Source organism: Salvelinus fontinalis, chromosome 33, assembly GCF_029448725.1.
Source record: "Salvelinus fontinalis isolate EN_2023a chromosome 33, ASM2944872v1, whole genome shotgun sequence".
Lineage (NCBI taxonomy): Eukaryota > Metazoa > Chordata > Actinopteri > Salmoniformes > Salmonidae > Salvelinus > Salvelinus fontinalis.
This window is the reverse complement of record NC_074697.1, coordinates 9,546,025-9,569,330: the sequence shown is the minus strand read 5'-3', so window position 1 is coordinate 9,569,330 and position 23,306 is coordinate 9,546,025. Positions and strand designations below refer to the sequence as shown.

The 23,306-nt window shown below is 44.1% G+C and overlaps 1 protein-coding gene across 11 annotated transcripts in view; it reads left to right on the top strand.

Moving 5' to 3' along the window:
- robo2 (roundabout, axon guidance receptor, homolog 2 (Drosophila)) overlaps window positions 1-23,306 on the top strand; it is a 768,110-nt gene that overhangs the window by 143,584 nt on the left and 601,220 nt on the right. For 3 of the 11 annotated variants that reach the window (XM_055896672.1, XM_055896665.1, XM_055896670.1), the window contains exon 1: window positions 1,581-2,403. The exons of 1 other annotated variant lie outside the window; for it this stretch is intronic. In XM_055896672.1, the coding sequence (XP_055752647.1) occupies window positions 2,280-2,403 (124 nt within the window). In that variant the 5' untranslated portion in view covers window positions 1,581-2,279. Of the gene's footprint in view, window positions 1-1,576; window positions 2,404-23,306 lie in introns of those variants that run through there. 7 more of the 11 variants (XM_055896667.1, XM_055896663.1, XM_055896674.1 and 4 more) reach the window with 4 other exon arrangements.

Genomic DNA, 23,306 nt, shown 5'->3' with positions numbered 1-23,306 from the left:
GGGGGTTGGGTGGAGTAGCGGGAGAGGGGATGGGGGAGTAAGAAGATGACGGGGGAGAGGGGGTGGGGGGAGTAGGAGGAGTAGGGGGAGTACGGGGAGAGGGCGTGGGGGAGTAAGAAGAGGACGGGGGCGGGGGGAGAGGGGGGAGAAGGAAGATGAGGGGGATGGGAAGCAGAATCTGAATATTATGTGTGGATTCAGGATATTAATTTGCACTGTGTATAAAAAATTATGCACTTAATCATGGATTCCTTCAGAAGCTGTAATGAGGACATTAAAGCCAGGGTGTGTGTTCGAGACAGACTACTCATGCTTCCCCCTCCTGAAGTACATGCTTTATGAACTTGGTTTGTTACGACCTTGCAGCTTTGTTAGGAAAGTCTGACTGACTGTTGTGATAAACAGTTGTCAGCTGCAATAAATTCATTTGCAAACGCTATTTATTGTAATTGTAAAGGCAAGGCCATATCATAGACTTTATTATCTAAAGCAGGATATCCCAAACTTGGCCCTGGTTCCCCCTACACTGCTGACTAAAATAATCAAAGCTAGAATGATATTTGAATCAGATATTTGGATATTTGAACCAGCTGTTTAGTGCTAGGGAAAAACCATTTCCAAACAACCCAGCAGTGAGTTTGGGACACCTGATCTAAAGGGTCACATTCTAGGCAACATGAAGTGCTTTGGTCCAGGACTGATATTTTCCATTTCAAATGGGCTTTTTGCGTTAATTGTGTTCAAATGAAAAATTTAACATCACACTATTGAAATAAAGGCTTTTTAACAATGATGTAACTGTATTTATGATTCATGTTACACCATAAATGATAGAAGGGACCAATGAAGTTGTCCTAACTAGCAATCACCACACTGGCAAATTTCAAGACATTTCTCCAGTCACAGTGGATGTTTGTAAAAGCAGTACAAAGCAAAGTTCGCCCACAGGGCTTTCTGACCAATACTGTGGGCAGGCAGCAGGGGAGAAGTGACACAGCTAAAACCCCACACTCTTTTACCGGTGATTAACATGAGAAACTCTTGAGCTCACCTGGAGCTTCCCGCAATGCACACGAGAGAGAGAGAGAGAGAGAGAGAGAGAGAGAGAGAGAGAGAGAGAGAGAGAGAGAGAGAGAGAGAGAGAGAGCGAGAGAGAGAGAGAGAGAGAGAGAGAGAGAGAGAGAGAGAGAGAGAGAGAGAGAGAGAGAGAGAGAGAGAGAGAGAGAGAGAGAGAGAGCGAGAGAGAGAGAGAGTGAGAGAGAGAGTGAGAGAGAGAGAGAGAGAGAGAGAGAGAGAGAGAGAGAGAGAGAGAGAGAGAGAGAGAGAGAGAGAGAGAGATGGGACCATGTAAAGGCACTTCCACCAGATCTTTTCTCATCCCCCATCCCTCTCCTCTTCCTCCTTCTCCTTCTCCTCCTCATTCTACTCCGCCAGTAAAGCCTGTTCCAGCTCACCTTGGCCAGGCAGATGTGAGATGCGAGCAGCTCCATGTGAAAACCTTATTGCTCTTTAAAGAGCAGCTGCATGGCTGCCGTGGCTATTAGGATCAGGAAGTCACAGTGATTACCTCTTCTCTCTCCTCTCCTGGTCTCTCGTTCCTCTCCCTCACACTCCCCTCACTCCTCTTGCCTGCTTGTTTGTGTGTTATTTCTAACTAGCAGACACCCACCCTGTAAACTCCTCTCCAGAGGGCAGACTGCGGGTTGCATTCCTTCTCCTCTACTCGGCTGTGCTGTGTAGGGTTCAGAGCCAGAGTGCTGAGAGACGTATTCCCTCAGCATCCCAGAGTGAGGAGGGCAGGAAGTCATTCAGCAGCAGAAGCAGCAGCAGAGGCAGCAGCAGCAGAGGCAGCAGCAGCAGAGGGAGTAGAGGCAGCAGAGGCAGTAGAGGCAGCAGCAGCAGAGGCAGCGTCGGAGTCGACAGCGGTGGCAACAGTGAGAGAGAGTGTGTGTTAGTGAGAGTAAAGCAGTGAAGCACGGTGCTGAGCTGAGCCGTGGTGTAGCGTGTGTTCCGTCTGGCTCCGTGCGCTCTGGTGAGCCAGGGGCGTCCAGGAGGGGAGACATGTGGCTCAGCACAGAGCCCCAGGACCAGTGAAGAGCACCTATCACCCAGCCCTCAGCAGCCTCTAGCAGCATGGCAGAGCCAGAGACCCACTGCTGATACCTGCCTGACTGACTGATGACAGCCCACGCGTGGGTTACCATGAACCACAACCGCGTCGCACCAGAGGGAAACACAGCCATGTGAAAGTGGACTCGGTCGAAGAGAAACTCTTGGACATGTTTTCCATGGCAAAGTCTGGATTTTTCTCAATTTTTGAACTTGTTTTGTTTCTCTTGGTGCTGTTTGGCGGTCCTGAGCTCAGCCACCAGGCAAGGACTAAAGGCAGATGGAACAAGGGGGGTAAGTGATGACACACTGAGATGTTTGACGCTTTGGCTTGGGGGTCTGGGTTTGAGGTCTTTGGTTCATCCGTCACACTCTGTGTTTATTGAGCTGATTGAAAGGTCAATGGGCGCCAATGTGAGTTAATCTTGGGTGGGACAGTGGTGAAAACATGGATGCCATTTCCCGTCACTACCATCCCATATTGCCCTTGCCACAAGACAGAGAACACGTTTGGGTGGTAGCTAGATGTCTTTTTGCTAATTCATTGTTTTTTTATTTATTATTTCTTAATTTAACATTTGATTTGATCCTCCAAGCTTTTAAGTTTGGCTTGAAATATCTCCCTGCTCTTTTGGGTTTATTTTTTTGGTGTTTTGTTTTTGTCTCCCTGGAGATGAGTCTTGAAATGACACTGGCTATTGAGGTCTCATTCAGAAGAAGTTGACTTATGAAACACTTAATTGATGATGTGGCTTACATCTGGAGTAGGTATCGTGCCATGTCAGAGATATCCCTTTAAACAACTTTTTGTGCTGATATGGTGCTGTGTGTGTGTGAGAGTGCAGACTGTGGTCTGCCACCGTGTGCATGTGTGTGTGTGTGTGTGCCCACGTGTGTGTGTGTGTGTGTGTGTGTGTGTGTGTGTGTGTGTGTGTGTGTGTGTGTGTGTGTGTGTGTGTGTGTGTGTGTGTGTGTGTGTGTGTGTGTGTGTGTGTGTGCAGACTATGGTCCGCCAGTGTGTGTTAAGTTTCACAGGGTGTGCATTTCCAGATGGGACACTATCAGGATGTACAGTACGAAAGTGTTTAAGCCAAACTAAGGGAGGGATGGAGAGAAGGAGGTAGGGTGTATCTTCGATCCCTCTCTCAAAGTCCAGGGGGTTGTGTGATGACAGATAAGGCTCATCTGAACACCCCAGCATGTGTCTGGAGCATCGGTCTGTGTTTTTGGGTTAAAGACCCAGATCACTAGTCTGAGGAGAGGTGTTAATAATTCATCTACCCCTCCACAGGAGCCTTCCTCTCCCCCCTCTTGTCCTCTGTCAGCGTTTAATCCCCTTTGTCGGATTAAGGGAACCTCTAATCTTTGTGCTGCTGCTCCGATCCATCCGTGAGAAGGCTGGGAGACGCTCCCTGCAACCCATCAGCGTTGGTAGCTCTCAGGGCTCCTGCTTAGCGGCGTGCGCCTGTCTTCAAAGAGCCAGCCTCGCTCCTCTCCACCACCACCATCCATTTAATGATTCCTCCTCTCCTGCTCGCCAGCCCGCCACTGCTCCATCGTTCTTTCTCTGATTCTCTCACCCTCTCTCTCTCCTGCCTCTCACTAATTCCTCGACTCGCATCTCTCTGCTGTCGCTCCAGCTCCCTGTTGTGTACACAGTCTCCTCCCATCCATAGGAGATCATTAATGCACAGGATTCCTGACTTTAATAACATTGACCAAGCTCTCAGATTGTGCAGCGTGTGCTCACACTGAGCGATGGATGAGCAGCTCCTTCTAAAGTGACTATTTTCTCCCCTGCCAGACTCTCATTTCACGCACCTTTAAAACATTCTTTACATGAAGGATGGGTTTTTAGACAGACAATCTCCTCACTATTCTGCCTCTGCATGAGAGAGGCTCCCAGCTATTCCAATTTGGTGTCTGTATGTTGCAACATCTGGTATACCATAGTGGTTTTACTACTAATGAAGAAGCAGGCAGGAATATGGGGATTTTGAGATTAAGATATTTATTTTATAAAAACAAGTACACATACCAATCCTCATTAAATTGGGACCATCGTCAGGGTCAAAGGGGAAAAAAAGAAAGGGAAAACCTCATGGTTGAGGCATAATATCTCCAGTGTCTGAATTGTAATCTGTAAAAGGGTTGAGGCAGAATATCTCCAGTGTCTGAATTGTAATCTGTAAAAGGGTTGAGGCAGAATATCTCCAGTGTCTGAATTGTAATCTGTAAAAGGGTTGAGGCAGAATATCTCCAGTGTCTGAATTGTAATCTGTAAAAGGGTTGAGGCAGAATATCTCCAGTGTCTGAATTGTAATCTGTAAAAGGGTTGAGGCAGAATATCTCCAGTGTCTGAATTGTAATCTGTAAAAGGGTTGAGGCAGAATATCTCCAGTGTCTGAATTGTAATCTGTAAAAGGGTTGAGGCAGAATATCTCCAGTGTCAGAATTGTAATCTGTAAAAGGGTTGAGGCAGAATATCTCCAGTGTCTGAATTGTAATCTGTAAAAGGGTTGAGGCAGAATATCTCCAGTGTCTGAATTGTAATCTGTAAAAGTGTTGAGGCATAATATCTCCAGTGTCTGAATTGTAATCTGTAAAAGGGTTGAGGCAGAATATCGCCGGTGTCTGAATTGTAATCTGTAAAAGGGTTGAGGCAGAATATCGCCGGTGTCTGAATTGTAATCTGTAAAAGGTTTGAGGCAGAATATCTCCTGTGTCTGAATTGTAATCTGTAAAAGGGTTGAGGCAGAATATCTCCAGTGTCTGAATTGTAATCTGTAAAAGGGTTGAGGCAGAATATCTCCTGTGTCTGAATTGTAATCTGTAAAAGGGTTGAGGCAGTGTAACGGCGGTCCTCCTCCTCTTCATCCGAAGAGGAGGAGCAGGGATTGAACCAAGGTGCAGCGCGTTGAAATGACATGATATATTTATTTAAACAAGACACGACATAGACAGAAAACGAACTATACTTGAATAACTACAAAACAACAAACGACGTAGACGCACCTGAACATAAGAACTTACGTATAACGAAGAACGCATGAAAACAGGAACAGACTACATAAACCGAACAAACAAAACCGAAACAGTCCCATGTGGCGTAACATCACACAGACACAGGAGACAACCACCCACCAACAAACAGTGTGAAAACACCTACCTTAATATGGCTCTCAATCAGAGGAAATGAAAACCACCTGCCTCTAATTGAGAGCCATATCAGGTCACCCTTAAACCAACATAGAAACAGAAAACATAGACTGCCCACCCAAACTCACGTCCTGACCAGCTAACACATACACAAACTAACAGAAAACAGGTCAGGAACGTGACAGGCAGAATATCTCCAGTGTCTGAATTGTAATCTGTAAAAGTGTTGAGGCATAATATCTCCAGTGTCTGAATTGTAATCTGTAAAAGGGTTGAGGCAGAATATCGCCGGTGTCTGAATTGTAATCTGTAAAAGGGTTGAGGCAGAATATCGCCGGTGTCTGAATTGTAATCTGTAAAAGGTTTGAGGCAGAATATCTCCTGTGTCTGAATTGTAATCTGTAAAAGGGTTGAGGCAGAATATCTCCAGTGTCTGAATTGTAATCTGTAAAAGGGTTGAGGCAGAATATCTCCAGTGTCTGAATTGTAATCTGTAAAAGGGTTGAGGCAGAATATCTCCAGTGTGTGTCTGAATTGTAATTTGGAAAAAGGTTTGAGGCAGAATATCTCCTGTGTCTGAATTGTAATCTGTGGTGGGAAAGTAGACCCAGTGTGAAATCCCAGCAATCTTTGTCCCCTGGTGAAATGGAGGCCAGTGACCTCCCCTAGTGTAATAAAGCCATTTATCTCCTGGCTGTGTGCTATGTGCAGATGGACCAATCATCCCATAGCCAAGCACAAACTCTGCAGCCGCACAGCCACGCACACCGAATTACAGCCCCCTATCCCATTCGAAAATAGTATATCCCATTTGAAAATAGTAATTTTATCCATGAATGTGATGAGATCAGTGTGGAATGGATCAAATGTTTATAGATATGCTGCCAATTCCAATCAAATCAAATCAAACTGTATTGGTCACAAGCACATGGTTAGCAGATGTTAATGCGAGTGTAGCGAAATGCTTGTGCTTCTGGTTCCGATACTGCAGTAATATCTAACATGTAATCTAACAATTCCCCAACAACTCCCTAATACACACAAATCTAAAATGGGTGAATGAGAATATGTACATATAAATATATGGATGAGAGATGGCCGAGCGACATAGGCAAGGTGCAACTAGATGGTATAAAATACAGTATATACATATGATATGAGTAATGTAAACATTATTAAAGTGGCATTGTTTAAAGTGACTAGTGATCCATTTGTTAAAGTGTTGTAATGATTTAGTTAGTATGTCAGTCCAATGTCATTGGATGTCTCTCAACAGCTGGTCTTTGATGGACTTTATTGGTAGACTTCATGATCACCCCTTATTACCTCTAAATTAGTACGTTTGGAGACTGTATCGCATTAGCTCACACCTTTTCAGAGCAAGTTCAATCCATTTAAACTTGTACAGCAGAACACACTTCGAGGCACTGTGAATAAAATGCATTGCTAGAGGACACATCATTATTAACTCAGCATGCGATTCCAATGGAACAACCCAATATGTATATAGAATCACTGAACACGGCATCACATTGCTAGCCCATGTGACAACATGACTAAATACTGTAGACATATTCAACGGTCTTGTAATCCGTTGAGCTCGTGATTATAGAGTCCCCTTGATATAGACTAGAGCCCTCAAACTCAACTCTGGACCTCGAAGCCAGTTCCAGTGCCTGTTCTCATTGTTCCCTTCTAATCGGGGACTGATTTAGGCCCTGGACACCAGATGGGTGCAATTCATTATTAGGTAGAACAGAAAAGCAGCAGAATCCGGACCTCATAGGGTAAGAGTTGAGTACCCCTGGACTGGTGTTGGCCTGAGCCCATTTACATCAGCTTTGATATGGTGAAGATGTAGGGTGGATGACAGATTACGGAGGTGTCACCCACTCAATGTCCTCCCTCCTCGGGACAGACTGCATCCCCCTCCATAAGGCCCTGCATGGTATTCACATCCTCCTCATCCCAACTCCCTCCATAAGGTATTCAAATCCTCCTCATCCCAACCCCTTCCATAAGGTATTCAGATCATCCTCATCCCAACCCCTTCCATAAGGTATTCAGATCCTCCTCATCCCAACCCCTTCCATAAGGTATTCAGATCCTCCTCATCCCAACCCCTTCCATAAGGTATTCAGATCCTCCTCATCCCAACCCCCACCGTAAGGTATTCAAATCCTCCTCATCCCAACCCCTTCCATAAGGTATTCAGATCCTCCTCATCCCAACCCCCTCCATTAGGCCCTGCATGGTATTCAGATCCTCCTCATCCCAACCCCCTCCATAAGACCCTGCAGGGTATTCAGATCCTCCTCATCCCAACCCCCTCCATAAGGTATTCAGATCCTCCTCATCCCAACCCCTTCCATAAGGTATTCAGATCCTCCTCATCCCAACTCCCTCCATAAGGCCCTGCATGGTATTCAGATCTTCCTCATCATTCTCAGGGAAGTCAGTATGCATGATCTGCACCACAGGCAAGAACCCAACAAATTACTGCTCTCAGTCTTCCCCCATCCTGCTGAGACAGCCTCCATAACTAACCCCAAACGTAGAACCCTACGGAGGATGTCAGAGATTGAAGTAAGCTTGTAGAGACTGGAGGAAAAACAATTGAGGATATTACGACTCCACCAAAGTACAGTGAATGGTAATGAGAAGCAGACTGTACCGCTACCTGGCTGGCTGGTCAACCTGGACTCAGGTGTAGACGTAACATAAAAATCAGCGCCAGTCAAATTAGTATGATATGTTACGCTTGGTGTGGTATTAATTTGTAGATGTCCATCATCCATTTCATATGATATGTTACAAATTACAATTATTATGATGTTGCATATTACAATTCATATGATATGTTGTGATTACAATTCATTTCATATGCTACAAATTGCAATTTGTACAATTTGTTATGAATTTGCAATACCCTTGATATGTTATGAATTGCAATTTGTTGTGGTTAACGTTAGCTAGATGGCTAATACTAACATTAGCTAGGTGGCTAACGTTATTCAGGCTAGGGGTTAGAGTTAGGGGTTAGAGTTAGGGGTTAAGGGTAGGGTTAAGTTTAGGTAAAGGTTAGGGTGAAAGTTAGAAGTTACATTAATAAAGGATTAAGGTTATGGTTAAGGAAAGGGTTAGCTAACATCGTAAGTAGTTAAAAAGTGGTAAGTAGTTGCAAATTAGCTTAAATGCTAAAGTTGTCCGTGATGAGATTGCTAGACATTCACATTATACGCCTACCCATCCACCCAGACCAACCAGCCTCCTTTAGTTTTTGCCTTAAGTAACTTTCTGTCTTATGTAACCATGCAAAACGTAACATACAGTGCTGTGAAAAAGTATTTGCCCCCTTTCTGATATTAAAATTTTTTGCACATTTTTGATACTGAATGTTGTCAGATCTTAAACCAAAACTTAAAATTAGATAAACAGAACCTGAGTTAATATATTTTTTTTATTTATTAAATTAACAAAGTTAGGCACCCAATTCCCCTCTGTGAAAAAGTAATTGCCCCCTTGCACTAAATAACTGGTCGTACCACCTCTAGCATCAGTGACTGCAACCAAATGCTTCCTGTAGTTGTTGATCAGTCGCTCACATCGTTGTGGAGGAATTTTGTCCCACTCTTGCATGCAGAACTACTTTAACTCAGTGACATTTGTGGGTTTTCAAGCATGAACTGTTCATTTTAAGTTCTACCACCACTTCTCAATTAGGATTAGGTCTGGACTTTGACTAGGCCATTTCAAAACAACAAATTTGTTGCTCTTTAACCATTTTTAACCATTTTCATGTTTAACCATTTTCGTGTTTAACCATTTTCATTTGATTGTGTGTTTTACATCATTGTCTTGCTGCAAATAAAACAAAATAAAATGTTATTGGTCACATACACGTGTTTAGCAGATGTTTTTGCAAGTGTTGGGAAATGCTTGTGTTTCTGGCTCCAACAGTGCAGTAATATCTAAAAAGTAATACCAAACAATTTCACAACATATACCCAATATGAACAAATCGAAGTAAAGGAATTGAATTAAGAATATATAAATACACTGCTCAAAAAAATAAAGGGAACACTTAAACAACACAATGTAACTCCAAGTCAATCACACTTCTGTGAAATCAAACCGTCCACTTAGGAAGCAACACTGATTGACAATAAATTTCACATGCTGTTGTGCAGATGGAATAGACAAAAGGTGGAAATTATAGGCAATTAGTAAGACACCCCCAAAAAAGGAATGGTTCTGCAGGTGGTGACCACACACCACTTCTCAGTTCCTATGCTTCCTGGCTGATGTTTTGGTCACTTTTGAATGCTGGCGGTGCTTTCACTCTAGTGGTAGCATGAGACGGAGTCTACAACCCACACAAAGTGGCTCAGGTAGTGCAGCTCATCCAGGATGGCACATCAATGCGAGCTGTGGCAAAAACGTTTGCTGTGTCTGTCAGCGTAGTGTCCAGAGCATGGAGGCGCTACCAGGAGACAGGCCAGTACATCAGGAGACGTGGAGGAGGCCGTAGGAGGGCAACAACCCAGCAGCAGGACCGCTACCTCCGCCTTTGTGCAAGGAGGTGCACTGCCAGAGCCCTGCAAAATGACCTCCAGCAGGCCACAAATGTGCATGTGTCAGCATATGGTCTCACAAGGGGTCTGAGGATCTCATCTCTGTACCTAATGGCAGTCAGGCTACCTCTGGCGAGCACATGGAGGGCTGTGCGGCCCCACAAAGAAATGCCACCCCACACCATGACTGACCCACCACCAAACCGGTCATGCTGGAGGATGTTGCAGGCAGCAGAACGTTCTCCACGGGGTCTCCAGACTCTGTTACGTCTGTCACATGTGCTCATGTGCTCAGTGTGAACCTGCTTTCATCTGTGAAGAGCACAGGGCGCCAGTGGCGAATTTGCCAATCTTGGTGTTCTCTTGCAAATGCCAAACGTCCTGCACGGTGTTGGGCTGTAAGCACAACCCCCACCTGTGGACGTCAGGCCCTCATACCACCCTCATGGAGTCTGTTTCTGACCGTTTGAGCAGACACATGCACATTTGTGGCCTGCTGGAGGTCATTTTGCAGGGCTCTGGCAGTGCACCTCCTTGCACAAAGGCGGAGGTAGCGGTCCTGCTGCTGGGTTGCTGCACTCCTACGGCCTCCTCCACGTCTCCTGATGTACTGGCCTGTCTCCTGGTAGGGCCTCCATGCTCTGGACACTACGCTGACAGACACAGCAAACCTTTTTGCCACAGCTCGCATTGATGTGCCATCCTGGATGAGCTGCACTACCTGAGCCACTTGTGTGGGTTGTAGACTCCGTCTCATGCTACCACTAGAGTGAAAGCACCGCCAGCATTCAAAAGTGACCAAAACATCAGCCAGGAAGCATAGGAACTGAGAAGTGGTGTGCGGTCACCACCTGCAGAACCATTCCCTTTTTGGGGGTGTCTTGCTAATTGCCTATAATTTCCACCTTTTGTCTATTCCATTTGCACAACAGCATGTGAAATTTATTGTCAATCAGTGTTGCTTCCTAAGTGGACAGTTTGATTTCACAGAAGTGTGATTGACTTGGAGTTACATTGTGTTGTTTAAGTGTTCACTTTATTTTTTTGAGCAGTGTATATGGACGAGGAATGTCAGGGCAGCATAGACTAAGATACAGTAGAATAGTATAGATTACAGGATATACATATGAGATGAATAATACAAGATATGTAAACATTACAGTGACTGGTGTTCCATTTATTAAAGTGGCTAGTGATTTCAAGTTTATATACAGTATATTGGCAGCAGCCTCTTTGTGCTAGTGATGGCTATTTAACAGTCTGACCTTGAGATAGAAGCTGTTTTGCAGTCTCTCGGTCTTAGCTTTGATGCACCTGTAGTGACCTCACCTTTTTTTACATTTATTTTTTAATCTTTATTTAACTAGGCAAGTCAGTTTTAAGAACAAATTCTTATTTTCAATGACGGCCTAGGAACAGTGGATTAACTGCTACCTGCCTTCTGGATGATAGTGGGGAGAACAGGCGGTGGCCTGGGTGGTTGTTGTCTTTGATTATCTTTTTGGCCTTCCTGTGACACCCTCTGAAGAGCCATGCGGTTGCGGGCGGTGCAGTTGACGTACCAGGCGGCGATACAGCCCGACAGGACGATCTCAATTGTGCATCCAAAAAAGTTTGTGAGGGTTTTAGGTGCAAAGACACATTTTTTCAGCCTCCTGAGGTTGAAGAGGGACTGTTGCACCTTCTTCACCACACTGTCTGTGTAGGGGACCATTTCAGTTTTCAGTGATAGGTACGCTGAGGAACTTGAAGCTTTCCACTTACTCCACTGCGGTCCCGTCGATGTGGATAGGGGGGTGCTCCATCTGCTGTTTCCTGAAGTCCACTATCATCTCCTTTGTTTTGTTGATGTTGACTGAGTGGTTATTTTCCTGGCACCACACTCCCAGAGCCCTCACCTCCTCCCTGTAGGCTGTCTCGTCATTGTTGGTAATCAGGCCTACTACTGTAGCGTCGTCTGCAAACTTGATGATTGAGTTGGAGGTGTGCTTGGCAACGCAGTCATGGGTGAACAGGGAGTACAGGAGGGGCCTGAGTACGCACCCTTGTGGGGCCCCAGTGTTGAGGATCAGCGAAGGGTTGGTGTTTATTCCAACCTTCACCACCTGGGGGCGGCCGTCAGTAAGTCCAGGACTCATTTGCACAGGGTGGGGTTCAGACCCAGGGCCCCGAGCTTAATGATGAGCTTGGAGGGTACTATGGTGTTGAGCGCTGAGCTATAGTCAATGAACAGCAATCTTACATAGGTATTCCTCTTGTCCAGATGGGATAGGGCAGTGTGCAGTGTGATGGCTATTGTGTTGTCTGTGGATCTATTGGGGCGGAAAGCAAGTTTAAGTGGGTCTAGGGTGACAGGTAAGGTAGAGTTGATATGATCCTTGACTAGTCTCACAAAGCACTTCATGATGACAGAAGTGAGTGCTACTTGGCGATATCCATTTAGCTCAGTTACCTTTGCTTTTTTGAGTACAGGAGCAAAGGTGGCCATCTTGAAGCAGACTGGGATAGGAAGAGATTGAATATGTCCGTAGACACTACAGCCAGCTCGTTTGTGCATGCTTACAGATGCGGCTCGGGATGCCGTCTGGGCTGGCAGGCTTGCGAGGGTTAACACGCTTAAATGTCTTACTCACGTCGGCCATGGAGAAGTTGAGCCCACAGTTCTTGGTAGCGGGCCACGTCAGTAGCACCCTGTTATCCTCAAAGTGGGCAAAGAAGGTATTTAGCTTGTCTGGAAGCAAGACGTTAGTGTTCACGATGTGGCTGGTTTTCCTTCTGTAGTCCGTGATTGTCTGCAGACCCTTCCATAAACGTCTCATGTCTGAGCCATTGAATTGCGGCTCCTTTTTGTCTCTGACGAGTTGCCTGTTTGATTGTTTTGCAGAGGGAATAACTACACTGTTCTTATTCTGCCATATTCCCAGTCACCTTGCCATGTTTGAATGCGGTGGTTCACGCTTTCAGTTATGCGTGAATGCTGCCATCTATCCACGGTTTCTGTTTAGGGTAGGTTTTAATAGTCACAGTGGGTACAACATCTCCTATACACTTCCTGAAAATATACTGTATAGTATATTCGTCAATATCATTCTCTGAAGCTACCCAGAACATATCCCAGTCCGTGTGCTCAAAATAATCCTGAAGCGTGGTTTCCGATTGGTCAGACCAGCGTTGAATAGTCCTTAGCGTGGGTACTTCCTGTTTGAGTTTCTGCCTATAGGAAGGGAGGAGCAAAATGGAGTCATGGTCAGATTTGCACGAAAGGAGGGCATGGGAGGGCCTTGTAGGAATCGTGGAAGTTGGAGAAACAGTGGTTCAGTGTTTTAGTAGCGCGAGTACTACAGTCAATATGTTGATAGATCTTCGGCAGACTTTTCCACAGATTTGCTTTGTTAAAATTTCCAGCTACAATAAATGCTGCCTCAGGATATGTGGTTTCCAGTTTGCATAAAGTCCAGTGAAGTTCTTTGAGGGCCATCGTGGTATTGGCTTGAGGGTCGGATATACACGGCCGTGACTATGACCAAAGAAAATTATCTTGGGAGATAATACAGCCGGCATTTCATTGTAAGGTATTCTAGATTGCGTGAACAAAAGGACTTATATGTTATCACAATTACACAATGAGTCGTTAATCATAATTACACAATGAGTCGTTAATCATGAAACACACACCCCCGCACTTCTTCTTCCCGGAGAGATATTTATTTCTGTCTGCGCAATGAACTGAGAACCCAACTGGTTGGACGGACTCAGACAGTATATCCCGAGAGAGCCATGTTTTCCGTGAAACAAAGTATTTTACAATCCCTGATGTCTCTCTGGAAAGAAACTCTCGCCCTGAGCTCGTCAACTTCATTATCCAGAGACTGAACATTAGCGAGTTATATACTCGGAAGCGGTGGGTAGGGTGTGCACCTTCTAAGTTGGACTTGAAGATCACTCCGAGTACCTCTCCTCCGCCGGCGTTGTTTTGGGTCGGCTTCTGAAATCAGTTCAATTGCCCTGAGGGGTGCGAACAAAGGATCCGCTTCGGGAAAGTTGCATTCCTCTTCATAATGCTGGTAGTGTTGGTGAGTTACCAACGCTCTGATAACCGATAGTTATTTCCGGCTGTATGTAATAACACAACAAGTTATATGGGCTAACAATATGAAGAAGAATACATCAAAAAACAAAATACTGCAAAGTTTCCTAAAAAATACTTTTTCAAGGCACTGTATACTAATTTTAGTGCCCCGGATTTTCTTTTACTATGTTATGTCTAGTCTATGATACCAGCCAGGGCTGGTGGAGAGGTAGAGCGAGAGGAAGCCTTTGCTGTGATATCACAGACTGAGCTCCACGACCCATGACTTACTAAAGAGAACCCAGCTGAGGCAACCCCTGGAGGAATAATGCTATGCCACACCAGACTACAGTACGACATGCACTGCTCTCTCTCTCTTTCTCTCTCTCTCTCTCTCTCTCTCTCTCTCTCTCTCTCTCTCTCTCTCTCTCTCTCTCTCTCTCTCTCTCTCTCTCTCTCTCTCTCTCTCTCTCTCTCTCTCTCTCTCAGCTCTCCTGTGATTGGTTGTCTGTGGTGAGGATGGGAGAAGAAAGAGGAGATTTATGGAGCAGGTTGTGTAGAAGAGTTATGAATATTCCCTCAACTTCCTGCCCATATGGTGTCTGGTATCACAGATTGGGCCAAGCCGCCATGACAAGAACAGGGAGGTCCATTATTCAATAGGTAGACAAGTGATATCAAACACGTGCGAGAGAAATGGTGTTCTTTATTCATTTAGCTTTGTTCCCTGGGCGTTAAGTACCTCACAGCGTTCGACTCTATAGGTCCACAAGGCGGAATAAGGAAATTCAATTATTTTGTCCATTTTCCACCAGAGTTAATGCAATTCAGAGGAATCATCTAAAAAGATGTGTTTTATGATGGGTAATAACTTATTAGACTGACTGAGTGTGTTTCTCTGTATGAGGTAGACTCTTCACACCCCAAGACAGGATGTACTCTGGCTTAACTGGATTGGTATTCTGTAGTACCTCTGTATTTTATATTACAAATATATTCCATAGTACAAATATATTATATAGTACACAATTATTATATTGTCCCTCTGTATTCTAAAGTACATCTATATTCCACAGAACCTCTATATTCTACAGTACCTCTATATTCTATAGTACAAATATATTCTACAGTACCTCTTTTTTCCACAGTAACTCTATATTTTTTAGTACAAAGATATTCTATAGTACAAATATATTTTGCAGTACAAATACATTATATTAATATATTATACAGTAAAATATATTCTCCATAATCAGCCTGTGCTCTGCATGCTGTGAATTAAAGGGATTAGAAATCTTGCTTGTCAGGTGTCATTCACATACTATCACCCATGTCGGTTATCCATCCACACAGTGGAAAAATTAGAATTTTGAATATGAATTACCCTCCCAACACCTTTGTATTCAGCCAGAATTTCTGGTGAAAGTGCAGTGAATGTGACTGGAAAACCATTACATTGTCACGTTCTGACCATAGTTCTTGTGTGTTTTACTTGTTTTAGTGTTGGTCAGGACGTGAGCTGGGTGGGCATTCTATGTTGTGTGTCTAGTTTGTCCATTTCTATGTATGCCTGATATGGTTCTCAATCAGATACAGGTGTTTGTCATTGTTTCTGATTGGGAACCATATTTAGGTGGCTTGTTTTGTGTTGGGGTTTGTGGGTGGTTGTTTCCTGTGTCAGTGTTTGAGCCACACGGGACTGTTACGGTTTGTTCACATTTATTGTTTTTGTATTGGTGTTCATTGTTCAGTTTTCTATATTAAAACATGGACACCTACCACGCTGCATATTGGTCCGATCCTTGTTACACCTCTTCAGACGAAGAAGAGGAAGACAGCCGTGACATACAGGCTATATGAGTAAGGTTACATTACAGACCGAATGAGCCTCTTCCCCCTGTAAAAATTGTTAGGGTGGAAGGTAGCCTAGTGGTTAGATCGTTGGCCTAGTAACCAAAAGGTTGCAAGATCAAATCCCCAAACATACAAGGCAAAAATCTGTTGCTCTGCCCTTGAACAAGGCAGTTAATCCACTATTCCTAGGCTGTCATTGAAAATAAGAATTTGTTCCTAACTGACTTGCCTAGTTAAATAAAGGATGAGTAATTGTAATTAAGAAGTGTGAAAGCTGCCAGAGTCCAAGGTTCTTCAATGAAAAATAAATCACAGCAGAGAATGATAAACCTCTCTTTAATTCAACTGAAAAAAATAACAGTTTGTTTTCTGGAGCTATTATAGACTTGAGAGATGGAATTACTGATTCAATAAAATACCATAGCTTTGGATGGCTCTGCTCCCCTTTCCCGGGTCTGCCCCTTACTGTCATACAGTACAGCTTAATTGCCAGTCACACTCTCTCTAATGAAGCTACCATCTAATTGCTTTGGAATTTGCCAGCGACAACAACAGTGTTTAATGGGTGAGTTTCAGACTGTGAATATGACTGTTTATTGTGATGGATAGGAACAGGTACATTTTACTGCCAGAGACACTTTCACCATGGCCTTCTCTTCCTTGGCTACAGCACAGGGACTGTGATGACTTTACATGTGTGCACATGCATATGCATGGGTGCGCACACGCACACACATACACACGTGTCCTTGTCATATAAAACTGATGTAGCTGGCAGGCCATTCTGAAACATACCTTGTTGACTGGAAAACCATTACAGGCTATATAAGTAAGGTTACATTACAGAGCGAATGAGTCTCCCTGTAATAATCGTCTGTTCTCTACGTTTAGTGCTGTTATGAACGTCAGCCATTGCTGTTATTTTATCTGTGAATTATTCAGTGAATCCCCAGCACGAAGAGGGTGTTTTCCCCTGCAGTTAGCCCACTCGCTCCTAGATCATGTGGAAGCATGTATTAGTTTTATTTATTTGCATTAAAGAAATCAAGTGATAGACAACAATATAGATAAAAACAGATATCAATAAACGGTGCAGGTGGTTGGAAGCCCAAGGACTGATATGGAAACCATATCCCACAAAAACACAAATTAAAAAGGTCTTGTAAAGGCAGTCATTGTTGTTCTCCCCCTTAGACGAGGAGGAGCATGGATAGGACCAAGATGCGGATTGAGGGAAATAAGCCATCTTTTAATGACAACAGCAAACAAGACACTACAAAACAACAAATGTGACTAACCTTCAACCGTCCTGTGAGGACACAGGAACAAACACCCACAAAACCCCAGTGAAACCCTGGCTGCCTTAGTATGACTCTCAATTAGAGACAAACGATACACACCTGTCTCTAATTGAGAATCATACCAGGCCGAACACAAAAACCAACCTAGAAATACAAAACATAGACTGCCCACCCAAAACACACGCCCTGACCAAAAACACATACAAAAACAACATAAAACAGGTCAGGACCGTTACAGAACCCCCCCCTCAAGGTGCGAACGCCGGGCGCACCAGCACAAAGTCCAGGGGAGCGTCTGGGTGGGCAGTTGACCACGGTGGTGGCTCAGGCTGAGGTCCCCACCCCACCATAATCAATCCCCGCTTCTTTATCCCCCTCCCAATGACCACCCTCCCACTAACACCACCTAAATGAAGGGGCAGCACTGGGATAAGGGGCAGCACCGGGATAAGGGGCAGCACCGGGATAAGGGGCGGCAGGTCCTGGCTGAGGGACTCCGGCAGGTCCTGGCTGAGGGACTCCGGCAGGTCCTGGCTGAGGGACTCCGGCAGGTCCTGGCTGAGGGACTCCGGCAGGTCCTGGCTGAGGGACTCCGGCAGGTCCTGGCTGAGGGACTCCGGCAGGTCCTGGCTGAGGGACTCCGGCAGGTCCTGGCTGAGGGACTCCGGCAGGTCCTGGCTGAGGGACTCCGGCAGGTCCTGGCTGAGGGACTCCGGCAGGTCCTGGCTGAGGGACTCCGGCAGGTCCGGGCTGAGGGACTCCGGCAGGTCCGGGCTGAGGGACTCCGGCAGGTCCGGGCTGAGGGACTCCGGCAGGTCCGGGCTGAGGGACTCCGGCAGGTCCGGGCTGAGGGCCTCCGGCAGGTCCGGGCTGAGGGCCTCCGGCAGGTCCGGGCTGAGGGACTCCGACCGGTCCGGGCGTAGGGACTCCGACCGGTCCGGGCGTAGGGACTCCGGCAGGTCCTGGCTGCACGGCTCTGGCAGGTCCTGGCTGGACGGCTCTGGCAGGTCCTGGCTGGACGGCTCTGGCAGGTCATGGCAGGACGGCTCTGGCTGGTCATGGCAGGACGGCTCTGGCTGGTCATGGCAGGACGGCTCTGGCTGGTCATGGCAGGACGGCTCTGGCTGGTCATGGCAGGACGGCTCTGGCTGGTCATGGCAGGACGGCTCTGGCTGGTCATGGCAGGACGGCTCTGGCTGGTCATGGCAGGACGGCTCTGGCGCTAGGCAGACGGCAGACTCTGGCCGGCTGAGACGCACTATAGGCCTGGTGCGTGGTACCGGAACTGGAGGTACCGGGCTGAGGGCACCCACCTCAGGGCGAGTGCGGGGAACAGGAACTGGGCACACTGGACTCTCGTGGCGCACTCTAGGCCTGGTGCGTGGTACCGGAACTGGAGGTACCGGGCTCGAGACACGCACCATAGGGAGAGTGCGTGGAAGCAATGCACCACCACACCATCACACCTCCTTCTCCATGTTTCACGGTGGGAACCACACATGCTGAAATGATGCGTTCACCTACTCTGCGTCTCACAAAGACACAGCGGTTGGAACCAAAAATCTAAACTTTCCACTGGTCTAATGTCCATTGCTCGTGTTTCTTGGCCCAAGCAAGTCTCTTCTTCTTATTGGTGTCCTTTAGTAGTGGTTTCTTTGTAGCAATAAAACCATGAAGGCCTCATTCAAGCAGTCTCCTCTGAACAGTTGATGTTGAGATGTGTCTGTTACTTGAACTCTGTGAAGCATATATTTGGGCTGCAATTCCTGAGGCTGGTAAATCTAATGAACTTATCCTCGGCACCAGAGGTAAGTCTGGGTCTTCTTTTCTTTGGGTGGTCCTCATGAGAGCCAGTTTCATCATAGTACTTTACGGTTTTTGCGACTGCACATGAAGAAGTTCTTGAAATGTTCCATATTGACTGACCTTCATGCCTTAAAGTAAGGATGGACTGTCATTTCTCTTTACTTATTTGAGCTGTTCTTGCCATATTATGGACATGGTATTTTACCAAATAGGGCAATCTTCTGTATACCACCCTACCTTGTAACAACACAACTGATTGGCTCAAACTGTTAAGTCTCGGGAGATGACCCAGATGCAGACAGTTTCGAAATAACTAAAGTTTATTACAAAAACAGGGAGGCAGACAAACGACAGGTCAAGGGCAGGCAGAGGTCAGTAATCCTGCGTGGTGTGACAAGTTAGAGAACTGCAGGCAGGCCCAGGGTCAGGGCAGGCAGGAACTAGAGAAAGACAGGAGCACAGGAAAAAACGCTGGGAGGCTTGACTAAACAAAACGAGCAGGCAACCGATGAACAGAGAACACAGGTATAAATACACTGGGGATAATGGGGAAGATGGACGACACCTAGAGGGGGGTGGAGACAAGCACAAAGACAGGTGACGATCATAGTGTGACATAAATTCTACAAATTAACTTCTTATGGCTGCAAGCCCGACGTCGGTACACTTATGACAACAGCCAGCTCAAGTACAGGGCGCGAAATTCAAAATATATATATTTTTTTAAATTTAACTTTCACATATTAACAAGTCCAATACAGCAAATGAAAGGTACACATCTTGTGAATCCAGCCAACATGTCCGATTTTTAAAATGTTTTACAGCGAAAACAGCACGTATATTTATGTTAGCTCACCACCAAATACAAAAAAGGACAGACATTTTTCACAGCACAGGTAGCATGCACAAAGCCAACCTAACTAACCAAGAACCAACCAACCAAACTAACCAACAAACAACTTCATCAGATGACAGTCTTATAACATGTTATACAATGAATCTATGTTTTGTTCGAAAAATGTGCATATTTCAGGTATAAATCATAGCTAACATTGCAGCTACAATCAGAAATTGCACCGAAAGCAGACAGAATAATTACAGACACCAACGTCAAATACCTAATTACTCATCATAAAACATTTCTGAATAATACATAGTGTACAGCAAATGAAAGACAGGCAACTTGTGATTCCAGCCAATATTTCCGATTTATTAAGTGTTTTACAGCGAAAACACAATATTGCGTTATATTAGCTTACCACAATAGCCAGAAAGACAAGCCAATTCCCAGCAGTAAAAGTTAGCGATCGTAACAAACCAGTAAAAGATATATAATTTTTGACTAACCTTGATATTCTTTATCAGATGACAGTCCTATAACATCAGGTTATACATACACTTATGTTTTGTTCGAAAATGTGCATATTTAGAGCTGAAATCAGTGGTTAAACATGTTGCTATCTTAGCTACTTTTTCCACAACGTCTAAACAGCAACGATATTTTTCTGACACTTTTTCTGACACATATTCTGACCAAAAAGCTATTCATAAACATAACTAAAAAATACATGTTGTATAGGAAATGATAGATCCATTAGTTCTTAATGAAATCGCAGTGTTAGAATTCTAAAAAATAACTTCATTACGACATCCAGCTTCGGTATAGCTGAGTACCCCAAAGTTGGGCGCCGGCGACTAGTTCACATGCACGACAGATATATGAAATAGCATCATAAAATGTTTCTTACTTTTGGTGATCTTCCATCAGAATGTTGGACAAGGTGTCCTTTGTCAAGAACAATCTTTGTTTGGATTTAGAACGTTCATTTTCCCTCTCGATTTAGCAAGCGCACTAGCTAAGTGGCTCGAAGCTCTCCATGTCAACAAACGGAAGAGAACGGAATACGGCAAAATGGCAAAACTCCCGAAAAAATTTCAATAATCTGATGAAACTATATTGAAAAAACATACTTTACGATGATATGGTCACATGTATCAAATAAAATCAAAGCCGGAGATATTAGTCGCCTATAACGGCAGCTAAACAGAAGGCAAATCCAAGTACCCCTTCGCGCTCTCCAGAAAACAGGAAATGGGCAGACACGTCATACAAAGAGCTTGTATTCCACTTCAGACCGAGATAAACACAAAATTTCTTCTCTCACCGCCTCTTGACATCCAGGGGAAGGTGTATGAAGTGCACGTATACTAATACGTATCATGCCCAAGTATAGGCAGGAAGTAGAACAGAGTCTCGATTTCAGACTTTCCACTTCCTGGTCAGGAAGTTTGTGCCAAATGAGTTCTGTTTGACTCACAGATATAATTCAAACGGTTTTAGAAACTAGAGAGTGTTTTCTATCCAATAGTAATAATAATTGTACGAGCAAGAATTGAGTACGAGGCCATTTGAAATGGGCACCTTTTATCAGAGCTACTCAATACTGCCCCTGCAGGCATAAAAAGTTAACAAGGCACACCTGTTAATTTTAATGCATTCCAAGTGACTACCTTGTGATGCTGGTTGAGATAATGCCAAGAGTGTGGAAAGCTGTCCTCAAGGCAAAAAGGTGGCTACTTTGATGAATCTCAAATATAAAATATATTTTGATTTGTTTAACACTTGTTTGGTTACTACATGATTCCATATGTGTTATTTCATAGTTTTGATGTCTTTACTATTGTTCTACAATGTAGAAAAGAGTTTTAAAAAATAAGAAAAATCCTGGAATGAGTAGATGTGTCCAAACTTTTGACTGGTACTGTTACATTAGAGGCTCAGTAATCAAGGAAGACACTGATTTCACCAGAGGCACCAATCTCATCAGGACCTGCTGCTGATATATTTAAGTTACTAATTACCCCCATCACATCTATTACATCAGGAGGATCAAACTGAAGCAGAGTGCCTCGGATGCAGCGGATTTCCATCAGTTTTCCTTAAAAAAGTTATTAAGTTTACATGAAATAACATCAGGATCACTATAAGTCTCACTTCCAACAGTACATTGAGATTGGGTAGTTGTAGATGCCTTTTTCTTAGTCAGAAGTTGATTGATGATTTTCCAGGTTGACTTTACATTATTTAAGGATTCTTGGAATTTCTTAGTAAAAACATTTTGGGGGGATATCCGAAAAAAAGTAGGTGAGCAAATGTGATAATTAACTTTTCGTAATTTGCGTAATTCAGGGGAGAGAGATTTGTGACAAACCTTTTCTACAACTTTAAGATTTAACGTAAGCAGACTCTACATTGGCCTGATTATAAAAATCTCTCCATGAAATATCATCAAACAACATCTTAAAGCGCTCACATTTACTTGAACAATATATTCTACATTCTACATTAATGCTATTAATAATTTCCAGCTGTTAATTTCCAGCTGAAATAGAGAAGTGGAAAATTGGAAAGTGGACTGAAATGTCAGTATGAAGTATACCTGTATTAGCCACATTATTCAAAGAATTTGTAAAAATATTATCAATAAGGGTGTCAGATGAACTGGTCACTCTGTGGGCTTATAGATGAGGGGATACAGATAGATGGAGTATAAAGTTTTAAAAAGGTCAGATGTCAGTGAGTCGTTCTCACTTAGGCGTCCCGCCAGCGGGACAACTTCCGGTGAAACTGGAGGGCGCGCAATCCAAATAAATAATCATAAAAAGTATGGATATTAAACATTTAGGTACATATAATTGTCTTATATCAGCTGAAAGCTTAAATTCTTGTTAATCTACTGCACTGTCCGATTTATAGTAGCTATTACAGCAAAAACATGCCATGCAATTGTTTGAGCACGACGCCCCACATCAAAATATTTTTCCACCGGCACAGGTTTCATACATTCACAAATAACAATTAATTATTCACTTACTTTTTGAAAATCTTCCTCTGATTTGTCATCCAAAGGGTCCCAGCTATAACATGTAGTGTCGTTTTGTTAGATAAAATCCTTCTTTATATCCCAAAAAGTCTGTTTAGTTGGCGCCATCGATTTCAGTAATCCACATATGCAGAGAAAGGAATTCAAAAATATACCCCTAAACTTTATTTCAACAAGTCAAAATACGTTTCTATTTACTCCTCAGATACCCTAAAATGTAATCAAACTATAATATTTCTTACGGAAAGAAGTATGTTCAATTGTAACCTGCGTACTTTCTTCATGGCGTGCGCAAACACAAATTTCCAAGACTGTGTCCCTGTACTAAAACTTCTATTTTTTATTCATTTTTGTAGTTACAAGCCTGAAACCTTGAACATAGACTGTGGAAGCCATAGGAATTGCACCCAGAGAGCTAAAAAAATTCCAGTTGGTTTTTCTTTGGATTTCTCCTACCATATCTATTGTGTTATATTCTCCTACATTATTTTAAAGTTTCTACAAACTTCAAAGTGTTTTCATTCCAATGGTACCAATTATATGCACATCC